This window comes from Gasterosteus aculeatus, chromosome 4 (assembly GCF_964276395.1).
Source record: "Gasterosteus aculeatus chromosome 4, fGasAcu3.hap1.1, whole genome shotgun sequence".
In the NCBI taxonomy this organism is placed as follows: Eukaryota; Metazoa; Chordata; class Actinopteri; order Perciformes; family Gasterosteidae; genus Gasterosteus; species Gasterosteus aculeatus.
Window position 1 is genome coordinate 20945381 of NC_135691.1, and position 15352 is coordinate 20960732.

A 15352-nucleotide genomic window follows, 5' to 3' on the forward strand; every position below is an offset into this window, starting at 1 on the left:
TGTGAGTCCAAAATTGAGTCAAATTAACGGATCGTAGCTGCGATGTACAAAACCTAAATTAACAATATAAGACGTTTGTCAACTGTTTCCATGTTCAGTAACGAGACTACAGCGTTGAATGTAATAAGCTGTATGTAAGCTGTCATGTCTGTCATGTATGCTTTCGGGCATATGTCATGTTAAAGTATACTAATTTAGTATGTTTTGTGTCGGAGTTTTATGAATATTTAATCTCCGGTTGCGTAGTGTCGCCTGATGGCCTGAAGGCGTCAGTGTTGTGTCGAAGGAGAAAAGGGCACGGTTGACTTCTTTTCATAAACATTTTGAACAGTGTCTTTAGTCAACTACCAGATTTTAACTATATGGAAGGTTAATACAGTGTGAGCAAAGCATTTTTACAAGAATGAAGGCAGTGTTCAGGCGGAATTCAACTTCATGAAAGCAAAAAAAACAGAGACGCTGCACTACGACAAGTCTTGTGTAGAAGTTAAAATGATTTCTGATCATTAAAAATGTTAGTATATTTAACTGATGTCTAATATTTAAATTGATAGGTCTTAAAAGTCCCCGGTGGTGTGATGTTAAGCACTGTCGCCTGACGGCAAGAAGGTCCCGTGTTCGACTCCTTCCTGCGTGGAGTCTGCATGTTCTCTGCGGGCGCCGCGGCTTCCTCCCACACTCCAAAGCCATGCTCTGGGGATTAAGTTAATTGGTGACTTTAATTGCCTGTAGGTGTGCGATCGACCGTGTCTCCATGTCGGCCCTTCGATTGACCTGTGACCCATCTTGGGTGTACCCCGGCTGTCAGGATCAATGGGTGGTTTTTTACTGTATTCAGGATTAGTTCGATAAAAATAAACTAATAATCCTTTTCCTTTAACAATAATACTAATGGTTTTTGTAAGTCATTTTGTGTTGTGTTATACATTAAGGCCCCTAGTTGCCTCTCTTGGGACAACAATCTGACCAAACAACTGAAGAACACTCTGTTGCAGCTCCTTGTCATAACACACATTCGCAAACTCTTCTCAGACCAAGATGAGTGTACAAAGAACAAAATGTTATTAGTTTATCAGTTTCTATTTTAATTGGACATTATTCACATGATGTACATAATGTTTCATTGAAACAAGACTAACACTGGTGGGCACAGCCCTCTTTGCTCCTGAGGTCAAGAGGTGGCTGACGTACTCTCCAACCAAGATGTGCATCAAGAACATTTTGCTGACATTTCTTGTTCAAGGGCCCCGACGGGAATAAGACTGCTTCTGCTGAATTAGTGACTTCTACACGTAACAGTTTTCACAGAATCAACACAATAGGATAATTCAGTCGGTCTTATCCGAGATGAACGGCGGAAGCCCCAGAGCTTTGGAGCCAATTCAATATCACAAATTCACCAGCTTGGGGATTATTTAGCGTTTGTTTTACAGCTCCAATGCATTATTGTAAAAAAAAAAAAAATTCAAACAAAACAAAGCATATGTACAGTTAAACTCAAGAGATATATATATATATACATTTATATATACATACGATATTTTATAAATATAGTAAAATAGATTAAATTACATTGATTTCATGGTCTTCCATAAATAGATGTTGGACAATAACAGTTTGGTGATGTGTTGAGTTAGTGTTGGAAGCACAGTGCACTGTCAGGTGACGAGTCTGCGTCGGCTCACCAAGTTCTCCTTTGTGAAACATTTCAAAAGCAGAACACTACACAAAAACACTCCAAATAGTTTGACTGTCTGCTGGTCGGTGTGTAAGAGGAGATCCGACCTATTACTTTTTTCTTCTTTCTTTTTTCTCGCAAGTTTAACAGGTATGTTACAACCACTGTATGTGGTCAAATTCAAGGTAGTCTCCCGTAAAGACAAAAAAAATAAAGTTTCCCTGGCGGTCGAGTGGCCTCCAGGTCTCGAAGCAGTAGTTTCGTCACTGAAGCCAACAAGCCAACAAGATCCTCAGCAGTTTTTTTTTTTTTAAATACAGTTTAGTGAGAGTCCTCTAATGAGAAACTCTACAGCTCCCAGTGTCGGGTTGGAAAAGGCAGACTCTGTGCACTCGTATCGGGGTTTGCATGGAGCGCTGACACTAAGCAAGGTCACAGAGCCGTGGTACGAATACTCAAAAGGCAGAGTAATGGGCCTCGCATTGACATGTGCTGAACAGTAAGTGCTTTTCAATTTACAACGATGCTAAACAAATACATTTTTGGCAAAGAGAAAGAAAAAAAAAAACAGAAAAAAAAGTAAAAACACAACTACTGGAAGGAACTGAATCGCCCTTGAGGACGTTGAACTTTCAAGTTGCCTCGCCAATCTTGAGGTCGTGAACTCGTGAGGTTCACGACCGGATTGGCTGTTGCCGAGCTCCGAGGTCACAGCCACGCCCACACGCCGTACCTGAGTGTCAGCTGCATTTTGAACTCTACGAACGCCGTCTCTGCTTTGAGGCATCTTCAAATATTTGTTTTCAGCTGTACCATAACTACAAAACAAAAATAGGAGCGAAAGCAACAATGAAAAAAACCTACAATAAAAAGAGAAGTAAAACAAGTGAAACACCATCTTTGTGGCCTATAACAGCGTACTGTACAAAGTTCGATACATTCTCTTGGAATGGCATGGTTTGTCGCTCAGCAAGTCAAAGCAGAGCATCAAGTGAGTTCTTGTGTTTTGATTTTCTTTAACGACGGGTTTGATCTCCGTTGGTCGCGCGCTCATAGCGGCGCCCTTAGTGTCCGTCGGCGTGCGCGACCGGGCTGGCTGAGGCGTTGTGGATCCAGTCCAGGACGATGAGGGTCATGCTGCCGATCATCACAAAGAAGCCCAACAGCAGGAAGGCGGTGGCCTGGTGAAGGAAACCGTTTCACATTTAGCCAACGTGTTGGATGCAACAATTCATTCTGTGTTCAATATAATACGGTAATCTTAGCTTAGTAGAGAAATAGAAAACATTCACAGAGGTGTACAGGTTACCGAGCTGGCTGTTTCCAAAGCTTTTCGGTCTTTATGCTATGCTATGCTATGCTATGCTAAGCTAAGGGACAAATACAAAGGTGTAAGAACGGGCTCCTTACCCCGATCTTTTGGACAGACTTCATGGACTCCTTCTTGACCAGTTTGATGTAGAAAGCCGAGGGCAGGATGAAGATGAGCATGGCAGCGGCGGAGGCGCCTGAGAGGGACGGAAATTTGTCCTTTTAGTCACCGTTTTCTATTTCAAAAAGCTTTTAGTGCCATTATCACAGACGTCAATGCAGACACGCACCGATGAACCCAAAGATGTCCCTGATGGTGGGGACGAAGATGACCAAGGCGTTGGTGAAGCCCAACAGGACTACAGTGATGATGGTGTGGCGGATCCAGCTGAAATCCTTGGAGGCGCACAGCAGGTGGTTGACCGAGGTGCGGATCTACGCGGACAGAGACGGAGCAGAGGTCAGCCTACATCCACCCGAGGAAAGACAAGATCGGCGAGACCTCTTTGCCACTTACCGGGAACAGCACCACGGGGACGGTGAGGGTGACGGCGGTCAGCACGGCCAGCCGGACGATCAGCAGGAGCACGTCGGACTCGTAAACCTTGGAGTAGGTGTGCAGCAGCTCGGGCTCCACGTGCACTGTGTGGAGGGACAGCAAAGGGTTCTTTAGACCTCAAGCACACGCAAACACTTAATGGTTATAACATTTTTTTTGAAATGCTAGCAGCTGTGCCAAGCCACAAACACGTGCTGCGATGGCTGCCGATGGTAATCGACACAGTTTGGCAAGAAAAGGCTCCATTAGAGCGTTAAAGTTCATATTTTTTGTTGTTTGTCGCAAAAAATATCAGAAGACACCAAACCTGCTCAGATTAAGTTCTCTGTACTTGGTCAGACATTTGTTCGGTTCGGGACTTTTCCTCCACAGTCTTTGTTTCCGTGTCCTATCTCTGGCGAAACCCGACCAACCGGTTAGGATGAGCGTGCCCGCCATTTCTCAACCTGCCCTAAACTCCACCTGTGCACCACCCCCACCGCAGTTCTTTGCCATGTCAGGGCGGGTGATGAAGCATCTTCTCATTACTAAGCTCTGGTATAACCAGATCTTCCTGCCACCACGGACAGGAACACCTGTTCCAGGTCAATAGTTGTCACGCACTTGCGTAACAGGAGGAGGAGATTCGTCCTATAACTTTAAAGGCGTGATGCTCTGACATTAGGTAGCAGGTTCAACAGGCGCCTGAAGCGGTTTACCATGTTTATAATGCCACAGTTTAGCTTCTCTTAAAAAATTCTAGTATTCATTTATGCCTTAATTAAAGGATTTGCTACATGCCAAGACTCTTCTATCCGTTAGTATTTCTACACACATGAAATCACATTCAAAGCAACTCACCGTTGAAGGTCAGATATCCAAAGAGGGCAGCCAGCAGGTACATGATGAACATGGCCAGGAAGGACACATTAGCAACGCCCTGCATCTTTTGGCGAGACCGGCTGTTGGGGAGGGAAAGGGGAGCTCAGTTTAGTTTTTACTCAAACGTCAGACGAAAGAAGCCGCCGTTGTGCGTTTGAGGAAATGAAAGGAGTGCGCACTCACTCTTTGAGCTCCTCGTACATGGGCAGGATGGCGGGGTGGCACACAAAGGCGAAGGTCAGGATGGGAACGGCGTAGACAGTCTGGGATGAAAAACAAGTTCACATGAACAGATATTCAATTTGATTTTTTCCTTTCGCCACACATTTCTTCACCTCATAGAGGTTTTACCTGAGAGTTGAAGACAAAGTATTTCGGCGTGCAAGAGTCCTCGCTGTAGTCCACGGCGCTGGTGTTCAGGTGGGACACGGTGGCGTTCAGCACTTTGCTTATGGTTTTGTTCACAGCGCCGTCGTCGTCGAGCGGGCACGGAAGCTGGAACTTCTTGATGATCACCTGGAGGACATGGCGATCGATTTAAGGTTGAATCAGTGTTTGCAGGAGATATCCTGATTTGTCTATTCGTATTCGGCCGGGTTCGGATAAATATTTAGAAAATATAGTCGGGCTCGGACACATCAGCGCGATAAGCCATTGAACATTCCATATTTAAAATGTACACACTTTGGTGTCGTGTGTATTCCATTTCTCCGCTTTTGCATTGTTTATAATTTTCAACGTGCTCGTGCGTTTAACAGCGCTTGTTTGTTTGAGCGAGTATATTTATCTGTTGATGCCCGAGTTTAATAAAGGCAGGCAATTTATTAAAAAAAAACACGTTGGTGAATGTGTCATTATTATGAACAGTTGAGGCATTGACTCCGTCGGGGTCGGGTCGGGTTCGGACAGAAAAAGTCGGCCTGATCCATGCTCTAGTGTGTGTGTGTGTGTGTGTGTGTGGAATGAGGAAACAGTTTGGTTTTACTCACCACAATCAGAAAGAAGACCATGCAGAGCAGAGACAGACCACTAGTGTAACCGAGGTAACCTGAGGGAGAGCAGGCCGACACAACATGAGCGACAGAGCGACACACACACACACACACACCACACACCACACACCAACACACCAACACACCAACACACCAACACACCAACACACCAACACACACACACCAACACACACACACACACACACACACACACACACACACACACACACACACACACACACACACACACACACACACACACACACACTGCTTACCCAGGTTCCGGAGCAGCGACAGCGGCAGGATGATGAAAAGTGTCACCAGCAGCACGAGGTAGTCCCCGTTAGTGTACCATTCTCTGAAGCACAGCAGAGCGGAACAAGAGCGAGTCAGTCGTGCGGTTCAAGTCCTTCGTGTACCCATTTGTGCGATACGCATACGACATTTTTGTTTTGCAACATTTACAAGCTCTACTCTGTAATTCATATGATGCATTTGAGATGATCTAAATTCATTTTCATGCATCCTCATCTAATTTTAACGTTGGCACTTCGCTCTTCGAGCTGAAGTCACCCCGTGAACCGAATCGTTGCCACTGAATTGTCAAAATCGTTTCTTACATCTTCGGCTGTGATCAAACCTCCTCCAGCGTCTGCATGTCAGCTGACGCAAACCGGCGAGAACTCCCCAGAAATAGATTCAACAAAGCGGCGGCGAGGAGCCAAACGCCACGCACATTTTAAAAAGAGTAAGCGAGGTCGCAGTGAGCTCACGCCGCGCTCCGGCACCGAGGACGCCGCTTCTAAAAGGGCTCTTTGAAGTGTCCGTGGCTCGCATAGACCGAACACTGTAAAGCGCCCAGACCCCCCTCCCCCCCTTCCTCCCCCCCCTCCCTTCCTCTGACACTCAGCCTTCCGAGAACAACCGGCAGCCATTTTGCTCTGTGCCACTTCACCTCAAGTGCCTCCGCCGGGTCTCCAGCCGGGTCTCCCTTCTCTCTTTTACGCATCACTTCAAAATCCTTCTGTTTAGAGATGTTTTTTTTCTTTCTTTCATCTAAAACCCGGGCTGATGGTGAAATCTGAATCACTACCTGAATCCACTCCCCCACCCGGCCAACCAGCCGACCCACTATACAACCCTATTTGAGAGAAACACAATACTTTTTTCTTGCATTTCAATATATAGAATTTTTTCTTTTTACCAACCTGCGAAAAACTTTTTTTTTCACCCCAATGACTTATTTCCTATTTCCTTATAATTGGGTACAATAAAGCCTTCTTTATTCTTTTCTACACCTGCAGGTTATCAAGTTATCGGATTCGGAAGCGAATAGAACATCTTGTCACTCACACATTGCTGGCTCCCACAAAGGATTGGATGACGATGGGCAGCTCGTATTTGACGATGTACAGGTAACTCGACATGGCTGTAAAGACAAATGGCAGTCAGTATATTTCCCTGTAAAATGAGCCAAAGCATCCACTACAAAAATAGTGATATCTAATATTTGGCTGCGGGCTGAGCCGCTCCAATAGATGCTTGTTGACTGACATGTTTTCACTGGGCTAAACTTGCTGTTTCCCCCCCCCCCCCCCCCCCCGTGCTGGCCGTCTAGCTAATGTGGGACATTGTGGTAACTGGTGGAATAAACACCAGGTGGACAAATTCAGCCGAGTTGTTCAATTATAGTTACACTTCTAAAAAAAAGAAAGCTGTCTCTGCTGCTAAAGCACCACCGTCTCTCACCTCCGATGTTCTGCATGGTGATGGAGCATGAAGCGGCGAGCTTCCCCGGCATCCCGAAGGCTTTGTAACCCAGCTGCTCGTACACCAGCGCCCCTTAGAAGAGGAGGAATACACAAAGCGAGACCGATTTAGCACTCGCAGAGGACCTTTAAGAAGCCACGGGAGGAGTTTGGACATCTGCGGGTCTCACCTCCTTCGTTGGCCGTCTTCAGCAGCAAGTGGACAGAATACAATGAGAAGATGGCGACAGACACGAGGAGTATCCTGCAAGCAGACGGGAGGGATCTTTAGAATGAATTAATCAATTAATCTCTGGGCCGTTTGCCTGCCTCTAGCATCACGAAGGCCCCATGTTATCTCTGCACACGCTGCAGCTCAACAATACACATGCGTTGGAGGACATTTTAAGTGGGTTTGTTCTGCAAAAGGTTACTTAACTTGAACTGTCATCGCGGACTGAGAAGAGCAGCAGGCAGAACGAACAGACGAGCTGTCTGTGAGCGACGAAACAGATGCAGGGCCCTGATTGGTCAGCTACTTACGGACAGCCGACCGCGCCCGGATCCCCGTGTTAGCTCTGCGTTTACATAACTCGGGCCCAAAGGCAGCGGGATTAGTTTGGCTAAGCCGCTTGCCCTGCCGCTCCCCGTGTTAGTAAACTGGCTGTTGGTGAATTCCAAAGTACTCTAATAACCCACTGGGTCCCTGACCGTTAAACTTGGGGGGGGTCAATGCAGCAAGGTGCTGCAGGTAGGAATACAGCTGGGCCTCTTGAGACAGTATTCCTCACAATCGTGACTTCAGGAGAAACAGCATCATAACTGATGGTCACTCCAAAGAAACGCAGACCAATAAGAGTGGTTGAGGAAATGAAGGAATCAAGATATCAACTAATGTAGAAACGGGCTGGAAATTCCTCCCGTAAGCTGCATAAGCCACGCGCATTTCTCTACAGCCAACTGGACAGAGAGCATTCCTAAACCTTCGGCCTCGGTCTAATCTGCTGCTGAAGCCGCACAGGGAACACACAAACATAAAGACACAACGCCAGCGGCAAAGAAAGCTTTCAGAGGATCAGGACATCATGAGCCTCGACCTCGACGCAACAGACAAAACAACACCTGGATCCATTTCCTGAAACTAAAAGTGGTGCTTCTTCCTTCTTCCTTCAGTTTGAACAGCGTTGTGTAGTCACATGGACATCTACCTCTGTCCGCTTTGCTGTTCCCCTCTAGTATCCACCCCCCCCCCTTCAAGCTTTAGATATGTGTCTTAAAAACGTACACAAAAAGGGCGATGCCAGTGTTGGCCATGGCGTAGGACAGAGCCAGGATGCCGCTGCCCATGATGGCGTTGCCCAGGTTGAAGACGGACATGCCAAAGGACGCGTTGCCCTGGTGCTGTGGGGGGGACATTTAAGGTTGGCGGTTAGAAAAGGAGGATGATGGAGGAAGGTCAACGTGTCGGAGGAACAGGGGCGCACTTACGTATTCAGTGTCATACTTCTTCTTGCCCAGGTTGTGTTCAGGAAGGAAGTTTTGACTCTCTGCTTCTGTGTCAGAATATTGGCTTGAAAGGAGAATAAAAGGAGAGGACGGTTAGAGACATTCGTACCAGCAGTGTGTGTGCAAACTAAAGTTTTGAGTTTGGCTCATATTCTGGGCATGTTTGGGACACATTTTGAAGGCCGTCTCACCCGCCCAGAGGGACCTTCTGGGGACAGTCCGTGTACTCGGTGCTGTTGACGCTGCTGCTGTCATCTTCGGGGGAGATGTTGAGGCGACTCATCTCAGTTCTGGAGGAGGACTGTTTCATGCTGAGCACAGAAGGGAAACGTTTTATTTAGGTTTATTTAACCATTGTAGCTTTTGTTTTTGGTGTCTAGCTGTGTGCCTCCACACTGTAGAGCAGGCGCGCTACAATCCGGTCATGTGACCACTAGAAGGAGGAGGGGGGGGGAGGGGGGGAGCCGCGCGGGCGGGAGGAGGAAGGGGGAGGGGGGGGTGACGCACCGGCAGTGGAAAAATACCAGACGAGCATCAGAATCCACCCAACATCACCTCACACACATTGACAACAACAGAAAACCGCAGTACGCGCCGCTGACTTTGCACACGTTTCCCCCCAAAAATGTTTCGAGAGATGGAATGAAAACAGGGTCTCGGCTTCTTCGGCCTCACACTCTTCACAGTCATTCATAATTCATAAAGCATGTTGATGTTAGAAATGTGACATTCTCAATAAACCTTCACATTTCGTCTCTTAACTGAATAGTGCGCACATGTAGATCCAAACCGGGCGCAAAAGGCGCAACCCCCCCCCAGATGTATTTAATGGCATTATGCCCATGGCCGGCTCTGATGGGAAACAATGACACGTGCTGTCCTCTTGTGAGGGCACGGCTCTCCATTTTGCGCAGAGGCTGGTGTCGGGTTGGTGAATGTCGCCTTTACAGATACACACACACACACACACAGACACACACACACACACACACACACACACACACACACACACACACACACACACACACACACACACAATGCATGTTTACGTTGTTCCTCTTTCCAACACTCAACTCAAGACTAAAGACACGAAAGCAGCAGTGCGCAGCATCACTGTCTGCGTTGTTTATTCGTTTATTTGGACCAGGTCCCCGCTAAGAACGTACAAGTACGTCTCCAAGAAAGGACATTTCTGTCTCTTTAGAGACCAAATCAGCAGGTATGGCAGGAAATCTAATCCGCCCAAAAGAGGAGCCAGACAGCGCGCCAGCTCTTCTTTAAAGAAAGAAGAACGAAATACCGACTCTCATCCGGATACTTTATTACACAGAACAACAACGAGGTGGTCATTTACGTTACAGAGCAAACCCAAAAGTGGCGAACGCGTAATACTATTCCAGACTAACAATGCGCCTCCGGTGATTTAGCGGCACGGCCGCTTTGTGAGGAGCAGCCGGTGTTCTTACCTGGGGACGATGTGACAGGATGCCTGTAAAATCCGTTCAGGAAAATGAAACTCCTGAGAGACGACGTGTTCCTTTCGGTGGACTCAGATGAGTGTGACTCACTAAATGAATGGGGAGGCCTGTGTGTTACAGACGGGATCCGATTAAAAAAGGCCGGCTGAAAACCGCTGAAGTGGAGGAACAATAAAATACACTCAGAGTGAACCGAACGAGGACGAGTGATTTCGGTTAAACGTCTAATTACACGTAAAGATTCCCAGAGACGCGACAAGCTCGGAGACAATAAGCGGTTCTGCTTGAGGAGGGATGGAGACTCACCCTTTTATACGGGAGGAGCGTTGCATCAGCCGAGACCTACGGGGAGAGCGGGGCGGGGGGAGGGGGGGGGGGGGGGGGGGTCTGTGGGTGTGGCCCAGATGGAAAAGGGGCTGGAGACTCTTTTACACTAAGCAGTGACGTGCTTTTGTATACAAACAGAGCAACTGGAAAAACCTAAAGCGATCCAAGAATACATTTGCACAGTCGTTTTTGTCTTTTTTTTATGCCATATGAATACTACAATAGTATCATTAAATGTTCCAATAATACATCTGTGATCATGATAGAAGCATCAAATGTCAGCATATGACGATTCATGGATAATTCATGTGAATACTTCCCCTCGAGTGCTCCTCCTTCATTTCTATTCCCTTTTAACCGAGCAGCGTTTATTTCTATTTCATTAATTATTTAACAAGGAATTTGTGTTCTGGGAACCACCTCTGTGGACCTTCTGAAGGTCAAAGTGGACTTGAGGGGTCCTGGATGTGTGTCGCTCCCAATCAGGCTGGGAGTGGAGCTTCAAAGCGGACCTCCCCACCCCTCAGGAGATTACGCGCAAACGCTGTCATGTGACAGCGGGCGTCCTGATCCCCGCTCACACCGCTGGCTGTCGTCCACAGTCAGGTGTGTGTAAAATCTTCTGCATCTCTGGTTTCCAGTTTATTATTAATGCTGCGATGACTGAGAACTTTAGCGTGTATTAATCCGCAGGGTGACCTTTGATCCCACAGGTCTGATAAAGGTGACTCGTCTCTCTGACGCAACCAACGTGAATACTACAATGTTCTACGGTTGTACTGCTGCATGTACTCCTCCATTTTCACACACAGTAACTCTAGTTGTGTGATTGCAGAAAGCTGTTTCCGTGTTTTAATATTTCTTTGCGGAGAACATAATTAAAACCAGAAAGGCTGCTTCCTATTGTTTTTCGCAGAATCATGTCATGCACCAATTGCAATACGTAAGTTGTGCACGCAGGCACACAAGTTAGTAAGTACGTTCTCAGTCCCCTAAATATAAATAAAATAAAACAAACTTTTGGTTTCGATAAAGGTTATTCCATTCAGTTTGATCATGCAATTTTGTTTTCTACATGACGGAAAAAAAGAAGCGGTACATGTTTTTAAGCTCATGTTTCATGCACAACACAGATAAATGCATAACCTTGAACTAAACTTACTTCTAACCTGAAACTTAAAACCAAGTCTGGACCCTAAAAGCTTCCAAAGTGAGGACCCAACTAAAAAAAATGTCCTCTCTCTGGAGGTCCGACATTGGTCCTCAGTAAAATAGCTGTACAAGTTCAAACACACTCAGCAGTCCAACCGCCGGGCGTAGAGAAATTAAGGCACTTCTGTTGATTCTCTCGCTCACTGTTCCTCTTAGTCTCACTGTCGCACACAGACAAACACATACAATGTGCATTCCTCAGCCCTCGGTCGCACATGAGTCTATTTTTCGCGGGGTTCTCCCTCTGTGTGCAAGCCTTTGTTTGGGGCTTTAGCTCGACGCAGCAGATCTAAGACGGATCAGGACCTGGAGGGGGGGGGGGGGGGGGGGGGGGGGGGAGGGTGCAGTAGGGGACTTGGTTGCAACATCAGTCCCCTGTTACGCACATCCACAGGCGAAGGGAGCATGACCCCTGGTCATGCTCCCTTCGCCTGGAGACAGACAGAGGGCTGAGTCACACAGGTCAGCAAACAGCTTCCGGGCTTTCACAACTTCCACTACTATAGCTCAGCGGCTTCTTTTGGACGAATACTTACTGCTTCAAATGCTGCAGCTACACGTAGCGCAGACTTCGCCACGCGGTGCCTCACACGTACATGGAGCCCATTCTGAGAAGTTTAAGACACAAGGCTCCCACTGTAGGCTCGCGCCCAGGCAAAAGTGAGCTGCCTCTGCCTGCCAGACTGCAACAATGGTGCTCACAACACTCGTATGAATGTGCGTGTGTTTTGGGGCTTGGCTGAAAACAAAAGCAAGTGACACATTTGTTTGCAGGAAGTGACGGTAAAGGCCGTTTTGTTTTGATCATATCTTCTTCTGAGATGCATGTGTTTTCATAGAAAGGGTAACCACAAAGAATGTGAGCAACAGAGTGATGCAAATAGGCTTTTACTCAAATGCATGGAAATATCATTTTGTGTTTAGGTGAGCACATTAAAAACTCGTCTGCACCCTAAAGGTGTGACTGGAAGTGCTAGTCTGCTGGTATTAAAAGGTGAAACCTCCAGGAAACAACATCAAAAAAGCTGTGTCATGATGAAAAAACACATGATAGCCAATCATTCCTCATTTTTGAGTGCAACAATGCTCAGAGAACAAAGATGTATTTAGCTTGGGTGGGATATCGGTTATAGATATAGGTTACTTAGTTCCTATCAAACAATGATTTTGTCATTTTTCAGTGCTTATGCTTTGTTTGTTATCAATATCCTTATCCGACTAAAGAAAAAATACACCGCAAAGTTTTAAGCGGGCGCTGTTGGACAAGTGAAAGTTGTGGACAGACAGAGATGTTTGCTCGAATGTGGTCCTACAATTGACATACGGCTACAGAAACAGTCCAGTTCCTCCCTAAACAGGTTCAACCACAGCTTCTCGTTTGTTGGGGGTCCTGCTTGTTTTGGTTTTCTCGTTGTCATAACCATTTTCATTTCCCTCTCATCTTCCTCTTCACATTTGTATGAAGATGCTGTACAACATAACTTTCTCTCTCTCACCCCGGTCACAGGCAGGAGGTTGCGGTCCATCAGGACCAAGACCTTCCGCTACAGAAACTTTTTTTCCCGCGTCCACGTTTGCACAGCGGTTTCTCTCCATGGAAACATATGAACATACATACGTGTTTTAACGTACTTGTTATTCTTGCTTGTATGTTTTTATCTTATATTGCTTCATCTTATTTTATTCTCATATTGCACTGATGCACCAAGTCAAATTCCTCTATGTGCAATATATGTGGCAATAAATGGCTTCTGATTCTGAACACAATGCTCCCTTTTTTCATCCAGCAGTTCACCTATAAAGGTGCGTTTCTTGTTTTTGTGGACTGCAGGTGTACTTCATCCAATGAAGAATCCCCCCAAGGCCTTCGAAGGTCATCGAATGCCATCGAAGGCGGGCAGAGAATGCCAGGCTAGGGTATCTAGGCTCCTCAGGTTTTGAACCTGTTGAACATAATAAAGCATCCAACGGCTGAGACCAGCATTAAGGATAACATCATTTAAAAAGCCACTTTTTCTATAGCGGATGTCATGCTGTATGGTTTATATAAATACATATTTTCTCATTAAATGTGCAGTGACTTTATCCAAACATCCCAACACCAAAGCTCATCACCTCTTTGGCAGCTGTCCATGTTCTCATGTAAATCCTTTGCCAACAAATACCTCTAAGTTCATCATATTTAACTGTCCCAGTCTCCCACCAAGTCCCCCCCCCCCAGTGTGTCCAGACCAGATTGCTAACACCACTGCCTCCCACCTGCGCCTCTCTTCCCTGCCTACTTATTACCTTTTCATTTTCCCTGGCTTAAGAGTGAGGGTTTTCCTGCTTCTCAACCTCACTCACCCCGTCCCCACTGTGAGCGTTCTTGGAACAGTCAACCTCTGAGGAGGATCTTTATTACAATGTAGACGGACAACTTTCTTTTTCTCCGATTTTCTCAGACCTCATGCTCGGCCTTTCTTTATTAGGAAAATAAAGGTTGTTGGGTTTTTCTCCACTGGTGTGAATAAAAAGTAAAGGTGTAGGATCAGTGGGGGTCAAGTGTGTTAGGGGTGACTGGCTTATTTACACTTCCAGAGAGAGAGGACACAGAGATGGAGACAATGGAGTTCTCTTTCACAAGGACGTTCATTTGGAACAATTTGGTATTTGGGAAAAATGGTTGAGTAGATGTGTGTGTGTTTCCTTTTTTCAACCAGCATCGAGTATGTGACGATGGCACAAAGGAGGCTGGTGGTCATCAGACCGAAAAGCAAACAAGTCGCCAAATAGGAAGTGAGTCCCGTCGCTTACACACACACACACACACACACACACACACACACACACACACACACACACACACACACGCACACACACACACACGCAGAGGCATGGTTGATCCTGATCGGACATGAGGCTTGCAACAGGATCAGGGGAGCTACGTAAACACGCCTTAGATAAACACGGCCTCATAACACAGTGGGAAAACTAACACGGTCTAACAACCATCACCGGCTTCTCTGCACAGTTCGGAGCGACTTCCAGCCAGTTTGTATTCAATGTGCCGATTGGAGTTTATTTTCTAGACGGATTCTCATGCCAGTTGGTTTCTTCATTGTGAACAAATTTCCGTCATTTTCTCGTTTACAAAACGTATAAATACGCTGGTTAGTTTTCGAAATGACCCAATAAACCTCCAACTTCTGCACCACAATTAAACAAAGAACACAATGTCCGTCTCACAGCTGAGCAACCGTGAAGTGCTTGGCCACAGTCTTCACAAATCTTTAGTATGTGAATGGCGTTGTGTTTCTTGCTGTACTTGGGACTTTCGCTTGCTGCTTGAGAGGGCCAAATCGAAGGGTGCGTATTCGTGATGTGCATCACAGGAGCTACATGGCTGTCCGTTTGCTCTGCAGGATAACAATAGAGACAAAGAGCACAACTGAATTCCAAACATTCCAAGGTAGGCGCCTCCCTGCCAGTTTAGAGCTCTTTCTTCTCGTTTGATTCAAAAGCAGCTTTGGTGACCAGCTAGCGGGCTGGAAGCCAAAGGTCCAGGTAAGGTGCCCAGAGTGGCCCAGAGGGTAAAATGTCATTCCACTGAAAGTTATTAAATTGAGCTTGGCAATATCTAGATGTGCCAGAGCATCTCTTCAGGAGCATTACCTTAGTAATCCTCTTAGTGGTGGGAA

At 46.4% G+C, this 15352-nt stretch overlaps 1 protein-coding gene across 1 annotated transcript; it reads right to left on the reverse strand.

The window, feature by feature from the left end:
* Positions 1-1064: 1064 nt before the first annotated feature.
* On the reverse strand, positions 1065-10480 carry slc38a2 (solute carrier family 38 member 2). Its single transcript, XM_078100988.1, has 16 exons — positions 10122-10480; positions 8847-8966; positions 8638-8719; positions 8435-8550; positions 7341-7414; positions 7151-7243; positions 6755-6830; positions 5677-5759; positions 5399-5457; positions 4761-4925; positions 4593-4672; positions 4389-4489; positions 3507-3631; positions 3280-3424; positions 3089-3186; positions 1065-2859 (listed from the first exon to the last, which is right to left on the reverse strand). Exons 2-16 carry the CDS (start codon positions 8963-8965, stop codon positions 2743-2745), a joined length of 1533 nt encoding a protein of 510 aa, XP_077957114.1. The 5' UTR covers position 8966; positions 10122-10480; the 3' UTR covers positions 1065-2742.
* Positions 10481-15352: the final 4872 nt, after the last annotated feature.

Coding starts and splice junctions, on each gene's coding strand:
- slc38a2 (XM_078100988.1), bottom strand. CDS start 8,965: ATGAAACAGTCCTCCTCCAGAACTGAGATGAGTCGCCTCAACATCTCC. Junction 4,673..4,760: donor ACTTTGTCTTCAACTCTCAG/GTAAAACCTCTA, acceptor TTTTCATCCCAG/ACTGTCTACGCCGTTCCCAT. Junction 3,425..3,506: donor TCCCCGTGGTGCTGTTCCCG/GTAAGTGGCAAA, acceptor CTGTCCGCGTAG/ATCCGCACCTCGGTCAACCA.